Genomic DNA, 20,144 nt, shown 5'->3' on the forward strand with positions numbered 1-20,144 from the left:
CAGTATCAATTTACATCATCACATCTCCCATTGGGCTGCTGGGCAGAGGGGCAGAGGATGGGAAAAAATGCCATCAGGCAAAGTGGAGAGGGAGAGGGGAGCAGATCCTCCAGAGTCCCTTTGCCTTTCTAGTAATGAACTGGAAGTGGGGAGAGTGGTCAAATGCCATCTTTGGCACCCATGCCATAGGTTCTACTGGTCTAGAGTCTATCTTTCCTTAACCTCTTTCAAAATACAAGTACATATACACAGAGCAACAAGATGAAATTGAAAGTGTTGAAAATTTCTGGAATTTGATTAGTCCATACAGGATTAGGAAATTTCAAATTCTTTGTTTTTTATTATTTTGATTTTTTTTTCAACTCTTATCTTTTGCATTAATTCCAAGGCTCAAGAGTGGTAAGGGCTAGGCAATGGGGGTTAAGTGACTTGTCCAGGGTCACACAGCTAGGAAGTGTCTGAGGCCAGATTTGAATCTAGGGCCTCCCATCTTTAAGCCTATAAGATATTAGAAAATAAGTATTGTTTTATTAGTTTAAAGACAAGAAGTAGAGAAACTGGCTTGAAGAAGAATTGGAGTTTCAAATAGAGCTGAGAGAGAGTGTTAATTTCAAATGTGGCAGTTATAACCGTTATTCTATGACAGTTACACTCTCTGAGTGTGGCATTCCAGGAGTAGGCTTCTGGCAGTCAACAGAGCCACATGCAGCTTCTTTCTCTCTCAGGGCTAGAGAAGGTAACATCTTTGCCTCTCTCTATCTCGGTCTGAGGGAAAGACCTGAAGGAGGGGAATTTTTTCTTTTCCAATTTGGGAAACACTGTTCATTTATCTGTTACTGTCTATAGATTGATTAAACTGTGAAAAGATCAAACAATACCTGGTCTTTGGTTTGGACTATGAGTCTGTTAAGGTTCAGAGTCCTAACCTGATTCTTATGGAGACTCAACCAGGTAGCCTTGGTTATCTTTGTAACTTAAAGGCGAAGTTAAAGAGTTATGGTGGTTAGGTTTATTTAGAATAGTATAAATTTGGTTAGTTAGATCATGGAGGATTAGTGTAGCCTTGTGAACCACAGGAGAAGCGAGCAGTTACTTGCAGGACCTGGGAGTTTATTTGGGTGGAGTTAGAATCCCTTAGAATTAGAAATCCTTTTCCTTTATATATATTTAAATAAATAGTTTATTTTTAATAAACAAGAGTCTCTTTAGCATTCCTTGCGCCTTGCACTGCTTACCTTATTGACAGGCCTGGCTCTCAATCCACTGAGCCACCCAGCTGCCTCCCAAATTTCAAATTCTAAAACCATCTTTTCCACAATAGTCAAGTTTCTGATTATGTACAAAGGGCTTTAAAAGACTGCCTGCTCTTTAACTCAGCCATATCACTGCTGGGTTTATACCCCAAAGAGACAATAGGGAAAAATATGTGTTCAAAAATATTTGTAGCTGCTCTCTTTGTGGTAGCAAAAAATTGGAAAATGAGGGAGTGTCCATCAATTGGGGAATGGCTGAACAAATTGTGGTATCTGATGATGATGGAATATTATTGTGCTGAAAGGAATAATGAACTAGAGGAATTCCATGTGAACTGGAACAACCTCCAGGAATTGATGTAGAGCAAAAGGAACAGAACCAGGAGATCACTGTACACAGAGACTGCTTCACTGTGGCACAATTGAATGTAATGGACTTCCCTACTAGCAGAAATGGAAAGACCCAGGACAGTCCAGAGGAACTTATGAGAAAGAACGCTATCCATATCCAGTGAAAGAACTGTACAAGTAGAAATGCAGAAGAAAAACATATGATTGATCACATGGTTCAATGGGGATATGATTGGGGATGTTGACTTTGAATGATCATTCTACTGCAAATAATAATAAATAGGTTTTGAACAATGATATATGTAAAACCCAGTGGAATTGCTCATTGGCTATTGGAGGGGGAAGGGAAAGAACATGAATCATGTAACAATGGAAAAATATTCTAAATTAATCTTTTAAAAAAGGTCTAAATAGAGCTGAATATTAACTGAGCTATGCACAATTCTCTCAGTCTAATAAAGAATTGCTTTCTACACTTTAACTATAAAAAAAAAATCAAGTTCCTGAAAGGAATTATCTGGATCATAGGCCCAATTCCCAACTTCACTTTGCTCACACTCATTCACACATTCTTTATCTGACAGTTTTCTTTCTTTTGCACAATTTAGTTAACAAACCTCCAAAAAGGTCCCAAATTGTTATTGTCTGAATAATCAGTAGAGATTTCAATCATGTGCTCCAGAATAAAACTTATCAAAATTCACCATAGTTTTTTCTCAAATAAAACATATGTATATAAACATATATACATATATATATATTCTATTAAAAGCATAACAAAGCTTGAATATGATTGTCATTTTCTGTAGTCATTGAGGTTGTCTTGGTGCCTAAAACAAAATTCAAGGTCAAAGTATGCTACATTCTGCTAACAAAAACCTGCATTTTGACTAACAGGGCTAAAGGTAAAAAAAGCAGATATGAGAAAGAATGCCAAGGTGCCCTAGAATTTATCTTGAAAGAAACTCTCATTAAAGGGGAAAAAATCATGCATCATTCTTTTAAAAAGGGGAAGTGAAATTTGTTCAAGATTAAATTTAAATTTAAAGAAATTCTTGCAAAATTTTTTGTACGAATTACCTGAAACTAGGGAATGATATGCTATACTGTTTGATGCCAACCCCCTTTCCCTCATTTGAATGGAAAACTATAAATCTAAAAATAAATTGCCAAAGGATTATTCTTTTTTTATTTTCCTGGTCTAGGAGTGTAGGAACATCACAACCTTTTCTGGTATCAGAGTGACTTGGTCCATAGTTGAAGGTATGTGCATCTGTATGTGTTGTGAGCCATAGAGAAATAACATAAATGGTGAATCCCATCAGATCCAGCTGTAGCTGATTGTTGTAACTACTCTATGACTCTTTTCATTAATAAAGGTTTTACTGTGTAATAAATCACTTTAATTTAAAAGAAAAGGGGGAGGGGCAGCTGGGTAGCTCAGTGGATTGAGAGTCAGGCTTAAAGATGGGAGGTCCTAGGTTCAAATCTGGCCTCAGACACTTCCCAGCTGTGTGACCCTGGGCAAGTCACTTGACCACCATTGCCCACCCTCACCACTTTTCCACCTAGGAGCCAATACACAGAAGTTAAGGGTTTAAAAATGTAAAAAAGAAAAAAGAAAAAAAAGGGGAGAATATGTGGGAGGCCAATAAGAGAAACAGTCTCAAATAGATTAAAATCTGAGACTCCTCTTTTGACTCCATATCATATCCACATCTTTTCTTATTTAAAAAACATTACAGTCTCATTAGAAAGTTTTAAGTTCTTAGCAAATCAGCAGTCAAGAGGCTAACAGTTTCTCTTTAAGACAGAAATGCAGAAAATTAAGCTCAAAACTGTTCTCAGATAGTCAAGGTCAAAACTGGACAAAAGTTAGACAAGCCTCATCCAGCAGGTGCTTTCTTCCCGATAAGGTATAAGACTCAGCCTTGGGACTTTTTTCTCATCCAGCATTATCTTCATGAGAAAATTCTTTATAAAACTATAACTTTATTGTGCTTTGATATGACATAGTCTGTATTTCTGCACAACTGTGAAGTCCTTTGTGTTTGTGTGTGAATTGGGTTTGGTATACATTATAAAAATAAAATCCTAAGCTCATTGAGAGAGAGAGACGGAGAAGCAGCTATGAGCTAATAGAAAGATCTCCTGTGTCCCGTTACTTTCTTATGGACTAAGCCTTCCTTATCAGATTATTTGGAGATGTTGGATAGCTTTCAACATGTATGGGTATATATCTGTGTGTATCTACAATGCATATATACAATACATATATATATATATATGTTATACATGCACCATATATAATATATACACAAATACATAAAGGAGTATTGAACTAGGAATCATAGGATCAGAGTTTTAGAGTTTAAAGAGCCCCTATTAAACCAGTCTAATCTAATTTCACAGATGAGGAAACTGAGGTATGGAGGGCTTAGGATCTTAGGATCACAGAGATAACATCTGTTAGAGCCATGTTCCAAACCCAAGTCTTTTCATTTCAAATCCAGCTTTTTGTGCTGTACCATACTGCTTCTCTGAAAGAATTAGATTCTGGTCATAGCTGTACCATTTATTAGCTGTGTGAACATGCCATCAAGGAAATCCTTGGGCAGGTATGAGTTGGATGGCTTCTGAGAACCCTTCCAACTTTTAGACTCTCTGAAGTCACAACTTAGCTTCAGTTTCCTTATGAAGTAAAGAATAATAATTATGCCTTTTCCCATTAAATCATATATTAACATTTTTTTAACCTTTACCTTCTATCTTAATATCAGTTCTAAGACAGAAGAGTGGCAAGGGCTAGGCAACCAGGGTTAAGACTTGCCCAGGGTCACATATCTAGGAAGTGTCTGAAGCCAGATTTGAACCCTGGACCTCCTGATTCCAGGTGTGGTCGCCTATCTGTTGTGCTACCAGCTGTCCCAAACCATATGTTCTTAAGCTGTAATTTATGAACTTATCTGATAACTATATTTCAATATAATTGGCTCCAATATAATAATCTTTTTTATTTTATACACTTAAAAATAAATTATTCTGAAAAATGGTCTCTGACTTTCATCTGACTGCCAAGATGTCCATAACATAAGCCCCACACACAGAATCATAGCAATACTGTAAGTCTTAAACAGTTCTTATTTTTTTACTTTTTATTTTATTTTACCAATTACATGTATTAACAACTTTCCGCATAAGATTTCCAAAGTTATATGATCCAAATTGTCTCCCTCCTTCTTTCCCTCTCCCTCCTGGAGCTGGTAAGCAATTCAATCTAGGTTATACATTATTATTATGCAAAACATATTTCCATACTGTTCACTTTTGTGAGTGACTAATCTTATAAAACCAAAACCCCAAAACATAAACCCAAATAAACAAGTCAAAAATCATATGCTTTCATCTGCATTCCTACTCCAGCAGTTCTTTCTCTGGAGGCGGATAGCATTCTTTGTTATAAGACCTCATACACATTTCTATTTGATGCTAAAACTAATGTCAATCTTTCCCTAATTATACTTTGCTTCCCTGAAAAAATGTAGGCATTAGGGATATAGTTCCTTGTTTTTATCAGAAACACTAGTTATCATACATGCAAAGTAGAGAATACTTTTTATAAGAAACAATCCATTAAGCATTTTGATTGATATAAGTACATACCGGATTTTCATTCTGTGTCTCAATATCCAAGTAAGATGGAGGCATTTGCACTTTGCTAAGCACTTTGAAGCAAGTTTTTAAGGCATGGGTGAGCTCGGGCAAAGTTAAAAATTCCAGTTCCTCATAAAGGCACTGCACCATGTAACTGAGCATCTGTGGGAGATACTGAGTTTGTACCTCAGAATAAAGTTCCTATTTTTAAAAAGAGGAGAGGAATATAATTCAAACTATCATCTCATATAAATTTATTTTATTGATTTGAATAAGGTTCACATTAATTTGAAATTTAATAAGTAGAATAAAAGAGACATTTCTTTTCTTCCTTGATCAACTCAACTAATATTTTATTCAACCATTTATTTAATCATTCTTTATTCTTTCCCAACCAAAAAAAGAACATGTGACAATTTTCATCTGAGAACAATTATAATGTTTTAATTAGTAAGTGTGTCTTTTTTGTTTTCTTTACTCGTGCAAATGTACTATAGTACTGGGATTATGTTCAACTTGGTTTGATTCCATGGAAGCACATTTAAAATTAACAAAATAGAAGATTTATATGGCAAGTCACGTATGCCTACCTTTCATATACAAAAAAAGTGATTGAGTCCATGACTTTGTATAATGAACATGATTATTTTTCAAATAAACTACTATCACTCTACAGAGAAATGCAAAGACAAGAGCAACCCATGAATAATCTATTTATAAGCTAGATTCTCTTACCAATGGAATTACATCCAGGAGGAACACAAGCAATACACAAAGTTCTGAAACTGTTGGAGAAGTGCTGTTTTTTGCAAAGGGATAATTTACTTCCATGGATCTGCTTCTGCCACAAAAAAAGGGGAAAATTACTTTTTTCAAATATGATCTTTACTATATTAAGACTTTCAAACACTTAATTCTCTTCATATTAGCTTCAAGTATAGTAACAATTTCTGTGATTCTAACAACACAGATCCTAAAGAATTACAAACCATTCATTAGAATCTAAGACTAAGAAGTTCAGGTGGAACAGAACTAGCTTTGGCTACAAGGCAAACCAAGAACTTCAACTTGCTAAATTCAGATTTCAGGAACCCTTTCTCTCAAATTCTATACCCAAGAGTAGATCAACATTTAAACTCAGTAAATTGTTACTTAGAATCCTTCAGTTTCAATAGAGAAGTTTAATTAAGTTCCTACAAGGAAATCCAATACTCTTCTTAAAATAAAGCATTGAAATATACTCTTGGCTCACAAAATATATTCATAAAATTCTTGGAGGGAGAAGGGACCTTTGGAGCTCATTTAACCCAATTCCCTCAATTTTACAGAGGAGAAACCTGAGGAGGCCTAGAGAGAAATGACTTATCTAAAGTAACATATTTAGTTATTGGTAGAGTTATGATTGAAACTTGGATATTATGCTTCCCAAACTTAGTGTTCTTTTCAAGTCTGATGAACCCCTTTGATGAACCATTAGGCTCATCTGACTTGTCCTAGAGCCAGAAGCAAAGTTGATAATTTTCTGATATCTAGTATCCTGAAATATGAATTATGAATTTATCTTGGAAAGATGACTGAAATTTTGACACAAACAAAATGGTGTCCTAAAGTTGAAACTGAGATGATTAAAACTTTGATTCTACTGAGTTTTTTGGTACAGAATTATTACATGCATATCTATTTTAGAGTAATAAACTTTTAAAAAATAGAGCACTTCATGTTAAATATACCTCAATATTTTCTTTTTTGAATTCAATTTTGCTGTTTTTTTTCTATTTTCATTAATCCTTGTATTTTAGCCATTTTGGTTGTTCCAAAGCATCTTAAAATTACATTATTACTTATTCTTCTTAGTTGATTAAAATATTTTTTGTTATTTTTGTTTTCTTTGTATGTTTTTTTCAGGCATTTCTATTTTTTTTAGTTATTGTTTTTTTTTGGGGGGGAAGTAGGCTTGCTTTTCTGATCTTTTCACTCTACCAACTTGATTCAGTTTCATGATTTAAAATTTAAAAGATGACAGCCCATTCTGGAGCTAAAGATCCATCTTCTCTAAGAAGATAAAATCCCAAAGAGCCCTGTCAACATACAAGCTCAGCAGAGTGATGTAGCTGGAAAATACACAGCATATTTTCTATAAACTATACTCTTAGGATAAAAAGAAACATTAGCATTACAAAGTAAAGAAAATATTATTCTCCTTTTTCAGTTAATTAGTTTCTTTGAATCTGAAGATCAAATGATGCCGTTTTTGCACAAAATGCTTGATATTTAAGTGGCTTATTTTCTCTCCAACTTCATTTCTTGGGTGACAAACCCTAACACATTTTTTTTTCTTCTGCAGCAGTTAGGGTATGAAAACTCAGCATATGTTATAGTCGAAGTCTGAACCATTTCTAACTTGATCACTCTAATTGCCCAAGAAAGTTCTTATACATTTCATTTCTCTTATACATCCTTTAATACCAAATTGTATAATTACCTAAAGCAGTCTTCAAAACATCGGGTCATATAATCCCAGATGAAATCTGTACTTAGGGAAGTAATTAGAAAATTCACAGTTTTTACAATCTCAGAGGCATATTTGTTTTCTTTTATTGCACTGTGAAGAAAAGAAAAGGAACATATATGTGAAAAAATGTTAATTTGTTTTCTTTTCAAAATATTATTTGTAATATTGGATGCCTCTCTAAGAAGGTTCATGGAAAAAAGAGGTTACAGAGGGAATCTGTTTGGTGTGAAAAACAAAATATATCAAAAAAAATTAAAAATAGGTTAAATTAAGAGAACATCCTGGACCTGAAATATAATTATTCTACAATTCCCCTTAGTTTATTATGTCTCTAACTCTTTTTTCCTAAAGACCCAAGAAGGTAATTGTGTAGGAAATTTGTCAAAGTCCTTATGTAAGAAAGTTTTCAAAAAAGGGAATTTTATCTTTTTTTTCTTAATTTTCTTTTTATTATCATGCAAAACACATTTCCATATTGGTCATTGTTGTAAGAACACACTCATATATAACCCAAACCCCCCAATAAAACCATAAATACACTGATGTGAAAGAAAGATAGCATGCTTTGAACTGCATCCATTTGACTCCACAGTGCTTTCTTTGGAGGTGGATAGCATTCCCAAAAGGGGAATTTTTTCAACACATATTACATATGAAGAAACTATCTTCTACAGTCTTTGGGGATTAGCATAAAAGTCATCTAAAGTATTACTGACTGACTACAACTCATTAACTGACTGAAAGCAACTCATTAAAAAACTAAGTTGTTAGCCCTTTCACAATCAGAAAAACCTCCTAGAGTTGAAGATAGTTAATATAATTTAAGTCAAATACCATCTCATTGAAGGAAAGGATGTTAACGGTTAAAGACCTGAATCAGGCTTTTTTTTCCCCTTTAAAAAACTGGTCAGAAAAATTTGAACATTATTCATAACTAAGCAAATTTGTGACTCATTTCCCCCCAAAAAAGTTATTTTCTATTTTCAAGTCTATCATCACACATATGATCCTCCCTAAATAGTGACTGATATATTTTTTTTAAACTCTTACCCCTTTCTGTTTTAGACTCAATACTAAGAATCTCTTCCAAGGTGGAAAAGCAGTAAGGGCTAGTTACCTGGGGTTAAGTGACTTGCCCAGAGTTATACAGCTAGGAAATGTCAGAGGTTACATTTGAACTCATGACATCCCATCCCCAGGCCTGACTCTTTATCCACTGAGACATCTAACTGCCCCAATTCTTGTACTCTTTCTGAGTTTGGTTTGATTCATTTCTCACAGTGCCTTGTCCATGGAAGGCACTTAAATATTTATTTTGATGGAAAAAAATGACCCATTTCTTCTTAAGATTATCAGCATGTAGCTCTATGTGTTATGACTGAAAAAGTCCCTTAACCAAATTGTGTCTAGGTCTGCCCATTTGTAAAATAGGGATAATAACAGCACATACCTCCCACCGAGGTTGTGGTGAGGATAAAATGAGATAATATTTGTAAGGCACTTTGCAAACCTTAAACTACAAATATTAGCTATTACTCACCTAAGCAAAGCATCTAGTTTGTACAAGGCCTGGTAGCAGACCTTGTGGAAACAAAGACTAAACGTATAAGATACCTGCCCTCAGGAAGAGCTTGCAGGCTGAGGAATGAGACATAAAAAAGCAAGCAAAGATCCAATTAATTCAGGAGAGGGAGACACCAACAAAGTGGGGTGGAGAGAGTAGCACGAGATCAGGTAAGGGTTGGCACAGAATAGTGTTCCTCTGTAGAGCCTTGAATGAAGGTTAGAGATTCTGAAAGAGAAACCTGAGAAGAGATCCAAGCAAAGTCACAGGCATGGGAGATGCTCAGAGAACAACCAGTAGGGTGGTTTGGCTGAAATTGAGTCCCTAAAGGTGAATAATAGGAAATATATTTGGAAAGTTAAGTAGGAGACATTTTGGAAGACCTGAAGTTAACAAGCATTTATTAAAGTTTTTAATGCCAAACTAAGGAGTTTTGTTGCCCAGAAGTAACAGTTTTCCTTTACAGACTTTTGGGTAGAGGTGGGACACATTGAGACCTGGGTCTTAGGGACATTCATTAGGTAGCTGGGTGGCTCTATTTATTTTAGAATCTCTTTTTCTTCCCCACCTACCTTTACCTCCTGCTCTCTGAATCCTCACTTCCTACGTGGCTGCTTTTAGATTTCGTTCATCAGCAATATGAATCCTACAATCTAATTGAATCACCATGGCTAGGTCCTCTATGTCCTATTTCCCTATAAGATTCTTCTACCATAAGGATTCATTATAATACCTTTTAGAATAGCCCAACATTTCTATCTGAGCAAATGGGATTTTTATAGTGGGGAGGAGAGAGAAAATTGTTGTTGTTGCTCAGTATTATCCAACTCTTTGTGACTGTGCCCCACAGCATACTAATACTGTTCATGGAGTTTTCTTGGCAAAGGTACTAGAGTAGTTTTCCTCCTCCAATAGACTAAGGCAAACAGGTGAAGTGAATTGCTCAGGGTGATCCTGCTAGTAGGTATCTAAGGTCAGATTTGAACTCAGGTCTTCTTGACACCAGGTCTAGTACTATATCCACTGAACCAACTAGCTAGTACGGAAATAGAGAAATGAGAGAAAATACTGTACTACAATGGAAAAGAGGCTTTCATCAAAAGAGGAAGGAGTGGGAAGAGATTGGGATTTGGAATCAAAGGACTTGTGTTAATATCCTAGTGAGACCTTAAACAAATCATTCCACCTCAGTTTCCCAATTTGAATAATGAGGAGGTTGAATTTGATGTCTTTTAAGGTTCTCTTCCAGCTTGAAATATTACTATGAAAAGTATAAAAAAAGGGAAATCCCTCACTGTCATACCTTGTAAGTAAATTTCCACTTTGAGTGTAGCTAGGTTTAAGATCAATCCCCAGGGCGTCTCTGCAGTAAGAATATAAGGCTCTGATCACTTCAAGAAATAAATCCCCAACAACCTGAGGCCCTGCAATTGAAAAGAAGGTCATATTATAATACTAACAACAAAAGTTAGTTCAATTTCTTGCCCCAAAGTTAAGTTCACAAAAAACAATCATTATTTATAGGAAGAGAATAATTCTATAACATGTAAATATTTTTTCTTTAAAAACTTTAAAGCTAGCTTAGGAAGGAAAAAAAATTAAATTAATATGTTCTTAAATTAAATGAATTGTCTGCCTTACTTCACATGAATACAAATTTATAAAGCAACTTCCTATTCTGGATGCCCTTAATCAAACTACAACATCTGGGAAAAAATGTCCAGCACACAAAAAAGAAAATGAAAATTCTTATATATATAAAAGATATTTATAGAAATAATAAAAATACAAAGGTTAAAAAAGGTCTCATCCTACTTGAACACAAGGGTCAGGGTGGACATGATTGAGGATGTGGACTCGAAACTACCACACCAATGCAACTACCATCAATTTGGAAATAGGTCTTGATCAAGGACACATGACAATACCAGTGGAAATGTGTGTCGGCCATGGGTGGGGGGAATGTGGGGGGTGAAGGGGAAAGTAGGAGCATGAATCATGTAACCATGTTAAAAATGAATATTAATAAATGTTTAAAATTTAAAAAAAAAGGTCTCATCCTTTTTCTCTTCAGAGGACAGTGATAATTCTTACACATGCAAGAACCATATTTTAGTTACATGCTGAATTATGGAATACTTTCACTGTCTTCTAATATTTTCATATTATTCCGAGACAATACCAGAGAACAATTTAAATCATTTTTATTTATAACAAGTTGTCCCAGGTTGAGATTATTGGACAAGTATTGGTCTAGAAAGGGCACACCACCCAAGGTTTACCAATGAGTAAACCACATGATTGTGTGTTATTAGGAACATTACTTTCTTCATATGTATCCTTCTTTTTCATACTAAACCATGATTATTCATCAGAATTATGGGCAACATAAAGCAAAAGGAAAATCTGTTTTGGCCATCAGAGATCAACAGTGTGAATGGGAAAAAAGCTTTGCTACATTCAGTCCAGAGTACAATGACTACTGAATACTCAATGCTTTATTTTCATCTTCTTTTTGGTTAACACTGAATCTGTATATACTTTGGTATCTTCAAATAAAGTTTCCTTTTGCAAATATCTAATTTCAGGTTAGGCTTATTTAAGATTTGTAGCTAAGTTTTGGAAAAAAACTGAAAAGTGAGTGGAAAAAAAATTTTTTTTAAAGAAAACAAAAAAACACCCAGTTGTCATGGGAATTTTAATATTCATACAACAATGCTGAGATGTCAATTTTTAAAGTCTTATGCTATATTTGCCTGAGGGAATTAATTCCTCAAGCTAAGAACCCAGGTTTTCTTTTGTTTTTTCAGATTCAATAAATATAAGTAGGCTACTGATGATTGCTGAGAAATATTGAGAATATTTGACAAGACAACTTCAATAAGCAAGAAATTCTGTCAGAGATGAAAGGAGGCTTTAAAAAAAAGGCTGTTACCAAATATTAATTGAAATTTAAATAATTACTTCAGTGGATATTCTAGCAAAATATGTAAATATACTAAGGACCTTTCCTAACATATGTTACCTCTTTAAGGAAAATATTAAGAAATAATATTATTGGGACAGTTAGGTGGCTCAGTGGAGAGAGCCAAGTCTGGAGGTCCTGGGTTCAAATCTGACCTCAGACACTTCCTAGTTTTGTGATTTAACCCCAATTGCCTAGTCCTTATCCCTCTTGTGCCTTGGAATGGATACTTAGCATTGATTCTTAGAAGGAAAGGGTTAAAAATTATTATTTCTGTCTGAAGCCTTTTTTGGAGCTATATGAATGAAATAAACCTTGTCAGTACTTAATCAAATTCCGGAGGAGACAGTGTCCTAATCTGAAATCCCTAACATCCCTATCAAGGGCCTAATTTCTAAAGGGAAACAAAGTTAAAGCTCAGGGAGGAACTCTGATATCTATAGTGACAGAATAGAGGGAGGTGGGGTTGACTGGATAAGGGTTGAAACTCCTTTTATAAAGCCAATTAAGAGCTGTATCTCTCTTTTCATACCCTTGACCAGTTGAATTGGTTTGGGAAGATGATTCTCTAGAGTGCATTTTCAAGCTATTATGTTTTAAGTTCAAAAACAGAAGCCTAAAATTTGTGTTATTATCTTGACAATGGAAATATGTCCTTTTTTCCAGATTATTATAAAATTTTAAGTAGAAATCGCTGTGTTAGAGAGATTTTCAAAAGCAGTTCCCTTCCACATTTCTTTGGCTATCTTTGTCTTTAAGATTAGGCTTAGATACTTAATAAATTAGTTTCTGACACATTTGTGCCAATCAAGTAGAATCCTGGATTGCAAAAAAAATGGACTTGGCAAATGAGGCTCACATGTTATTATTCTCTTGAAAATTAAATTATTGGACTTTAACTACTGAAGAGAGATTCTTCAGATGCAATAACAAAACATCATGCAATATGGTTGGCTTGGAAATGAAATTAAATATTTTATTCCTTTCATTTCATTAAATGAAATTTATTTATGTGGAAAATTTATGTGCCAATATATTATAAATTCTGAAGATAAAAATCATAAGGTAATATTCATCACCGATGATAAATGATCCTTAAGACTGGGAAGATTCTGAAATGCTTCTGAATCAAAGAGACATTAAATTATTTTCAACATAATTTTCACATTAAAATAGTTTTACCATATTACCTATTTCAGGCTTGTCAAGGAGGCTAACAAGAATACGGAAAGGTTTCAGGTAAGCCTGCTGACTTTCTTCAAATTCAGAGCCTGTGAACTTCTGATGCAAAATTTCAATCAATGCCTAATTTAAAAAATAATATGTTAGAATACTTCATACCAATAGTGTGAAAGTTTAAAAGATTTTTTTTTCTTTTTTGAGGAAACTTTGTGGCACAAGGGGCCTAGAGTCAGGAAGAACTGAGTTCATATCTGGCCTCAGACACTTATTAAGCTCCGTGATCCTGGGCAAGTCATTTTGCTCTGTTAACTTGAGTTTCCTCAATTGTAAGATGGGGATAACAATAGCATCTACCTTGCAGGGTTGTTGTGATGATCAAATGAGATAACATTTGTTAAAAGTACTCAGAGTACTTGGTACAGAGTGGGTACTATATAAATGCTCATTCCCTTCTCCTCCTCTCATTATTTAGGTCATTCTGTGTGCCATAAAATACCAGAAGATGGAATCAAAGATGACGTTGTCTTGCAGGATGTAACAAACAAATTGAGGTCTATAAGTATAGACATCAAGGTGTACATATACAATGCTGGGATCAATCAATCAATTAACAAATATTTATTAAACATCTACTCTATGGCAGGCACTGTGCCAATAGCTTCAGATACAAGAACAAAGCAGGAAATAATCCCTATTTGCAACGAGTTTACATTCTACTTAAACATATATATAAAAATTCACAAAGCAAAAATATGGTATTAATAAATGCATATTTGTGTATATATGTATATATGTATATACTTAAATGTAAAAAACACAAAGTAATTAAATTCACAGTAGTTCAGGAGCAAGGGCACTAGTAGATGGGAGGTTCAGGAAAGGCTGGACACACTGACAGAACACATTTATGTTTTGTCAAGGCTCAGCAAAATAAGCCAATTGATATTTCAGAACACATAGCTCTAAGAAATTTGAAAACCTTTGGGCAGAAACAATTCCCTTACCTCAACTAAGAGTTCTTTTGAGTATTTTTCAAAGAAATAGATGGACTGGTCTTCATAAGATGCTGAGACATTTGATGCAGGCACAAGAGTATTTCCTTTGATATCTGACCCTACAAATGAAATTAAAACATTCATTCAGAAAGGAATTTAACATACAGATAAAGTAAACAAGATAATATCATCTAATATGGGGCAAGGTTTAAATATCTTGTAATGCAATTTCTCCCAGAAAGGCAGAGAATGAGAAGGGAGCAATAGGGAGAAGGGAGAGTCTCATTCCGTTCTTTCACTGACTGAAAATTGGCTCAGTTAGAATACTGTAGTAGTTCACCTCAATGGTGATTGTATTCTCTCCTATTTCTTCCCACACACTGCCCCTTCCTCATCCCTGCTCTTTCACTTGTTTTCAATCTCTCTCACTCTATTGGCTCATTTCCTACTGCCTACAGACATGCCCAAGTCTACTCCACCCAGACAAGAACACCCCCCCCCCCCCCATGATTCTTCCATCCCTACTATAACTTTCTATTTCTCCTCTGCCCTCTGTAGCTAAACTATCTAGTGTCATGGGTGTGTCCACTTTTCCTCCTCTCACTCTTTCCTCTAACTCCTTACACTCTGGCTTCTGGCTTTATGATTGCACTGAAACCCTAAAGCACTTGCTCCAGTGACTAATGATCTCTTAGTTGCCCAACCCAGTGGCCTTTCCTCCATCCTCCTTCTTGGGGAACTCCCTGTAGTCTGTGACACTGTGGATCACTCTGACCTCCTCTCTCCCGACTCTCCTCCAGTTCATGTCCTCTCACCATCAGGGTCTCTCAGGGCTCCTTCTTGGGTCTTCCCTTTTCTCCCTATATTTTGGGGCATGCCCTTCTCACTTCATGTCTTGAATACTGCTTGGTTAGCCTGTGGGTGAGTCTGTCTGCCTCAAATTTCCCCCCACCCCAATACATTCTCCATTCAACCACCAAAATGATTTTTCTAAAACACAGGTTTGATTACATCACCCCTCTACTCAATAAACTACAGTGATTTCTTATTGTCTCCAAGAGCAAATACGAAATGCTCCATTCGGCACTCAAATCCCTTCATAGCCTAGCCCCTTCCTACCCCTCCCACCAATTCATTATTTATAGCCTTCACTTTATCCATTACACATTGTAAGTGCTCTGAGGCAGGGTCTGTCTTTAGCCTCTATTCATATCCCTACTGCCTAGCATAGTGCCTGGCACATAGTAGGAACTACTTAATAAATGTTTACTAATTAACTCAATTGATCCTTATGTCAACCCTGTGAGGGGTGTCATGAGAAAGCGACTGTTTTAAAAGTCCATTCTATCATTGTGTAATACTACGTTCTGCATAGGGGTGGTCGGAAGCTGGACAACATATGAAGACGGAGGCTACAGGTCTAACCCCAGACCTGTCTGACAGTGAATGGACACTCTGATCAGAGGAGATAGTATAAGGAGGCCCATTTTCTCAGGAGCAACCTTAACTAGCACTTCAGTACCATATCCTAAATATGTATTGACTGTAGTGAGAGAGAACCTCTTAAGATGGAAGAAGAAGACCAGAGTAATTAATTTGCCAGTAAAAGGAAGGTTAAGAATCCCATGGGATCCTATGGATCATTTAAAGGTAGGTGATCTAATTTGCATGGAAAGTATGACTGGGTAGAAATGAATGCACCAGCCCTAATTAAAGGGATCATAAACTTCATAGCCACTGCCTCAGAGAATCATCTCCCCAACATTAATGATGGTCCCAATCCCTCATTTTTGCTGTTCTTCTGAGCATTCACCTGGTTATTTAATTTGGGAAAGGGCAAATGATGTTTCCAAAAGGAAAAACTGTATGCTGTAAGAAGCAACAGCAGCATTCTTCCATTAATCTTAACAACAGAACAAAAAGCTTTTATTTATCTAATTTCATTTTCTACAAGCCTCAGATTTACTTAGCCAGCCCCATGGAGGAATTAATATAAATAAATACTTCATCTGCTCTGTCCCTCAAGGCACACAGTAAATTATGAGGACTTATGAGGAGCTCAATTTCTTAGGATATCCCCAATTACTGAGTTAATAGATGCCAAAGTTCAATTATGTATTTCTTTCTCATAAGTCAAACTGAGAAGCATTTATTAGGCACTTACTTTGTAAGAGGCATTATACTAAGTGGTGGGAATACAAAGAAGGGCAAACACAGTTCCTATCTACAAAGAGCTCATAATCTAATGAGGGAGAAAACACACAAATAACTAAGTCCATAGAAGCTATTTACAAGTTAAATTGGAGGTAATCTCTGAGAAAATCATTGAGGAGGAATGGAAAATGAATGTTTGCAGAAGGTGGGATTTGGGTTGGATCTTGAAAAAATCCAGGGAAGCCAAAAGGAAGAAAAGCATTCTAGGCATGGAGGACAGCCCATGAAAACACAGAGCTGAGAGAGATAGAGTACTGTTTTAGAATAGCAAGGAGGCCAGAGTCCCTGAATAACAGAGTTCTGAAGATTGGAAAGGTAGAAAGTAGTCTGGGTATAGAGGGTTTCAAAAGCCAAATAGGATTTATGTTTGATGATGGAAATTTTAGAGAATAACTGGAATTTATTGAAATGGTATTTAGGAAGATCAAGTTGGCAGTCAGCTAGACTAGAAAAAGACTTCAATCTGGGAGAGAAACAAGAAGGCTAATGCAAGGCTAACCCAGGGATGAAATGATGAGGTCCTATACGTAGGTGACAGTTGTATCAGAGGAGAGAAAGGATGTACACAAGAGACTTAGGATGGAATAATCATTAGGACTTAGCCACAGATGGGATATGGAGTGTGTGAGAGTGAGGAGTCAAGGATGATGCCCACATTGCAAGGTGGTATAACTGGAAAGAGAAATGTTCTCAAAAGTAATAAGGAAGTTGAAAAAAGAAGAGGGATTTTGGAGAAAGGTAAAGAGTTCACTTTTGGACATGCTGAGTTTAAGATGTTTATTGGATATACAGTTTAAGTTTAGTTAGTTAAGTTTGGTTAAATTTGATATACAATTAAGTTAAAATAAGCAGTTGAAGATATGAGACTAGAAGTCAGGATAGAAGTTAGGGATGGAAAATAGATCTAAAAATCATCTGCACAGAGATGATAGTTAAATCCACAGGAAGTGATGAGATTATGCAGGGAAATAATATAGAAGCAGAAGAGAAGAAGGTCCAAGGCAAAGTCTTAGAAGATCCAGCAAAGGAAGCTGAAGCAATGGGATGAAAATTTATTGAGAAGAGAATATCAAGAAGAGAGTAATTAACAGGTCAAAGACTACAGTGAAGTAAAAAAGGATGAGGATTGGGTGAATAACTCAATAATTGAAATAACCAATACCTAAACTAGATGCTTCAATGGATAAAGAACCAGGCTTGAGGATGGAGCTCCTAGGTTCAAATATGACCTCAGGCACTTCCTAGCTGTGTGATTCTAGGCAAGTCACTTAAAGCCCAATTGCCTAGCCCTTACCTCTTTTCTGCTTTGGAACCATCCAATTCTAAGACAGAAGGTTAGGTTTAAAAATTTTTTTAAAGGATAAAGATTGAGAAGAGGCCAATATTTAGCAATTAAATAATCATTGGTATCTTTGGGAAGAGAAATTTCAGCTGAATGATGAAGCTGGAAATCAAATTGCAGAGAGTTTAGAAGAGAGAGAAGAGAAGAAGTGGAGCCATATATTGAAGGTGTCTTCCTCAAGGAGTCTAATCACAAAAGGCAGGAAAGATTTAGAATGACAGCTAATGGAGATAAATGAATAAAGTGATCATTTTTTTAAGGATGGTGGTAGGAGACGAACACGTTTGTAGACAACAGGGAAGTAGGCAGTAGATTGGGAGGGATTAAAAGTTAGTGAAAGAGTGGGGATGATAGTGGGGGGTCATATGCTTGAGAAATCAAGATGAAATTGTTTTACTTGTGCTTTAAAGAGGTTTCCTCATGTTAGATGGGTGAAGGATACAGTGGGAGAAAATTTTTGAGTGATATGAGATGAGGATGAGGAGAAAAGGGGGAACTCTATTTTTGTTTAAATTTTTAAAATTTAAGTATAAGGCAATATTCTCAGCTAAGAATGTGGAGCAAGAGAGAACCACAAAAGGTTTGATGGATGCAAAGGTTTGGAAGAGTCACTGTGGTATGAGAGTGGATATGGTGATATAAAAGAGTATTTTCTTGTTGCAAATGATGGCCTGGTTGAAATTATGCAACACAAATTTATAGTGGATCCAATCAACACAGTTTTGTGATGTCTTCCAACTTTGGTAACAAATGAAGAGCAAAGGCAGCAGATAGTAGGAGTAATTTGAACTGAGGCTTGACAAAGTAAGATGGGCAAAGGGATACGGGCAAAAGGGATTCAAGAGAAAAGGAAACTATAGAGTTGAACTAATTCACTAACGATTCATGCTGGGGAAGGGAGGAGAGTATAGTCAATATAGGAGTGATGGTCTCAAAAAGAACTAATGGGTCACAGGATTTGAGGTTATAGTGAGGATAAAAAACAAGATTGGGAGTTGCAAAGAAGAGGCAGAGTTGGAATGACAAGTTTTGATCAGATAAGAGACTCTCAGGGTTCCTAAACATGGAAGCGATTGTAAGTGTTGGCAAGATTAAGGGGAAGCTGATCTCTATGTACAGCTTAAGTGGGGTGAAGTAGTCATGGGAAATGAGGAACTAGTAGTTAAGAGTGTTTGAGGGAATATCAAAACATATATCAAATCTTTGAGAAGGAGGGTTGGGGTGGAGACAAAGAAAGATTGAGAACCAGGAACTGAACTCACTGAGGAAAGAAACAGTATCCTGAAGCCCTAAACATAGCTAGAAAATAGCTACCAAAATTTTGATTGGGTGGTAGATATAGACTGAATGGACCTTAAAGGAGTAATAGAGGGAGAGATCTATAGCAATTGGCACAACTTTTTAAATTCCCAGTAATTTTTTTCAATATGTATCTCCCTTTTCATCAGCTACAGTGGGTCATTATAAAGGAGATTATGGAGGGAATATGTTTTACTTTACTCCCTTATGTGAATCAATATTTTTTTGCTATTAGCTACAGAATATGGTTCAGTCAACTATAAGGGTCTCTATTTAGTCCTACCCATGGCTACTAAAAGCACTCAAGCAGATACTGGCTTGCCAAACTCATGTCTACAATACATTCTTTCTGAATCAACTGTCATAAATGAGGTTCAAATAAGAGGGGCTTGCATCAACTTTACAGCCATTCTACTTTAGCTAAGATGCTCCTTCCTTTAGTGGCTTTCCCTTAAAACAAACTGAATTACCCCTCTGAAGCTGCTAAGATACCCCTGATATAATACTAATCTGACTGCTGATATCTAGAAGCCCCTTCATATGTCTGATGGACCCCTCTTTCTAAGCCAAAGTAATTCAAGCATATGGTCAATGCTCCTACCAGGGTCCTATAGTTAAAATAGCTCAAGCTTCAGGGAACTCTGGCCCTTACTCTAAAGGAACAGTATCTCCAAACAAAAATAGGTGGGATAGGGGAGCAACCAGTTTGGGTAGAGATAGTAAGATGACAATAACTCATCAAGGCACTATTATGTAGCAAAAGAAAACCTTTCCAAACCACAAATACCCAGGTGTGGGGGAAGGAAGGAAAAG

The 20,144-nt window shown here is 35.9% G+C and overlaps 1 protein-coding gene across 1 annotated transcript in view; it reads right to left on the reverse strand.

Annotated features, from left to right (window-relative positions):
- Positions 1 to 20,144, reverse strand: part of DOP1B (DOP1 leucine zipper like protein B) — a 136,964-nt gene that overhangs the window by 96,047 nt on the left and 20,773 nt on the right. Inside the window, exons 7-12 of the mRNA XM_044670271.1 lie at positions 14,486 to 14,595; positions 13,490 to 13,604; positions 10,638 to 10,758; positions 7,741 to 7,860; positions 5,994 to 6,093; positions 5,268 to 5,459 (exon numbers count right to left, since the gene is read on the reverse strand). Of these exons, the coding sequence (XP_044526206.1) occupies positions 5,268 to 5,459; positions 5,994 to 6,093; positions 7,741 to 7,860; positions 10,638 to 10,758; positions 13,490 to 13,604; positions 14,486 to 14,595 (758 nt within the window). The remainder of the gene's footprint in view (positions 1 to 5,267; positions 5,460 to 5,993; positions 6,094 to 7,740; positions 7,861 to 10,637; positions 10,759 to 13,489; positions 13,605 to 14,485; positions 14,596 to 20,144) is intronic.

This window comes from Gracilinanus agilis, chromosome 3 (genome assembly GCF_016433145.1).
Source record: "Gracilinanus agilis isolate LMUSP501 chromosome 3, AgileGrace, whole genome shotgun sequence".
Taxonomy (NCBI): domain Eukaryota; kingdom Metazoa; phylum Chordata; class Mammalia; order Didelphimorphia; family Didelphidae; genus Gracilinanus; species Gracilinanus agilis.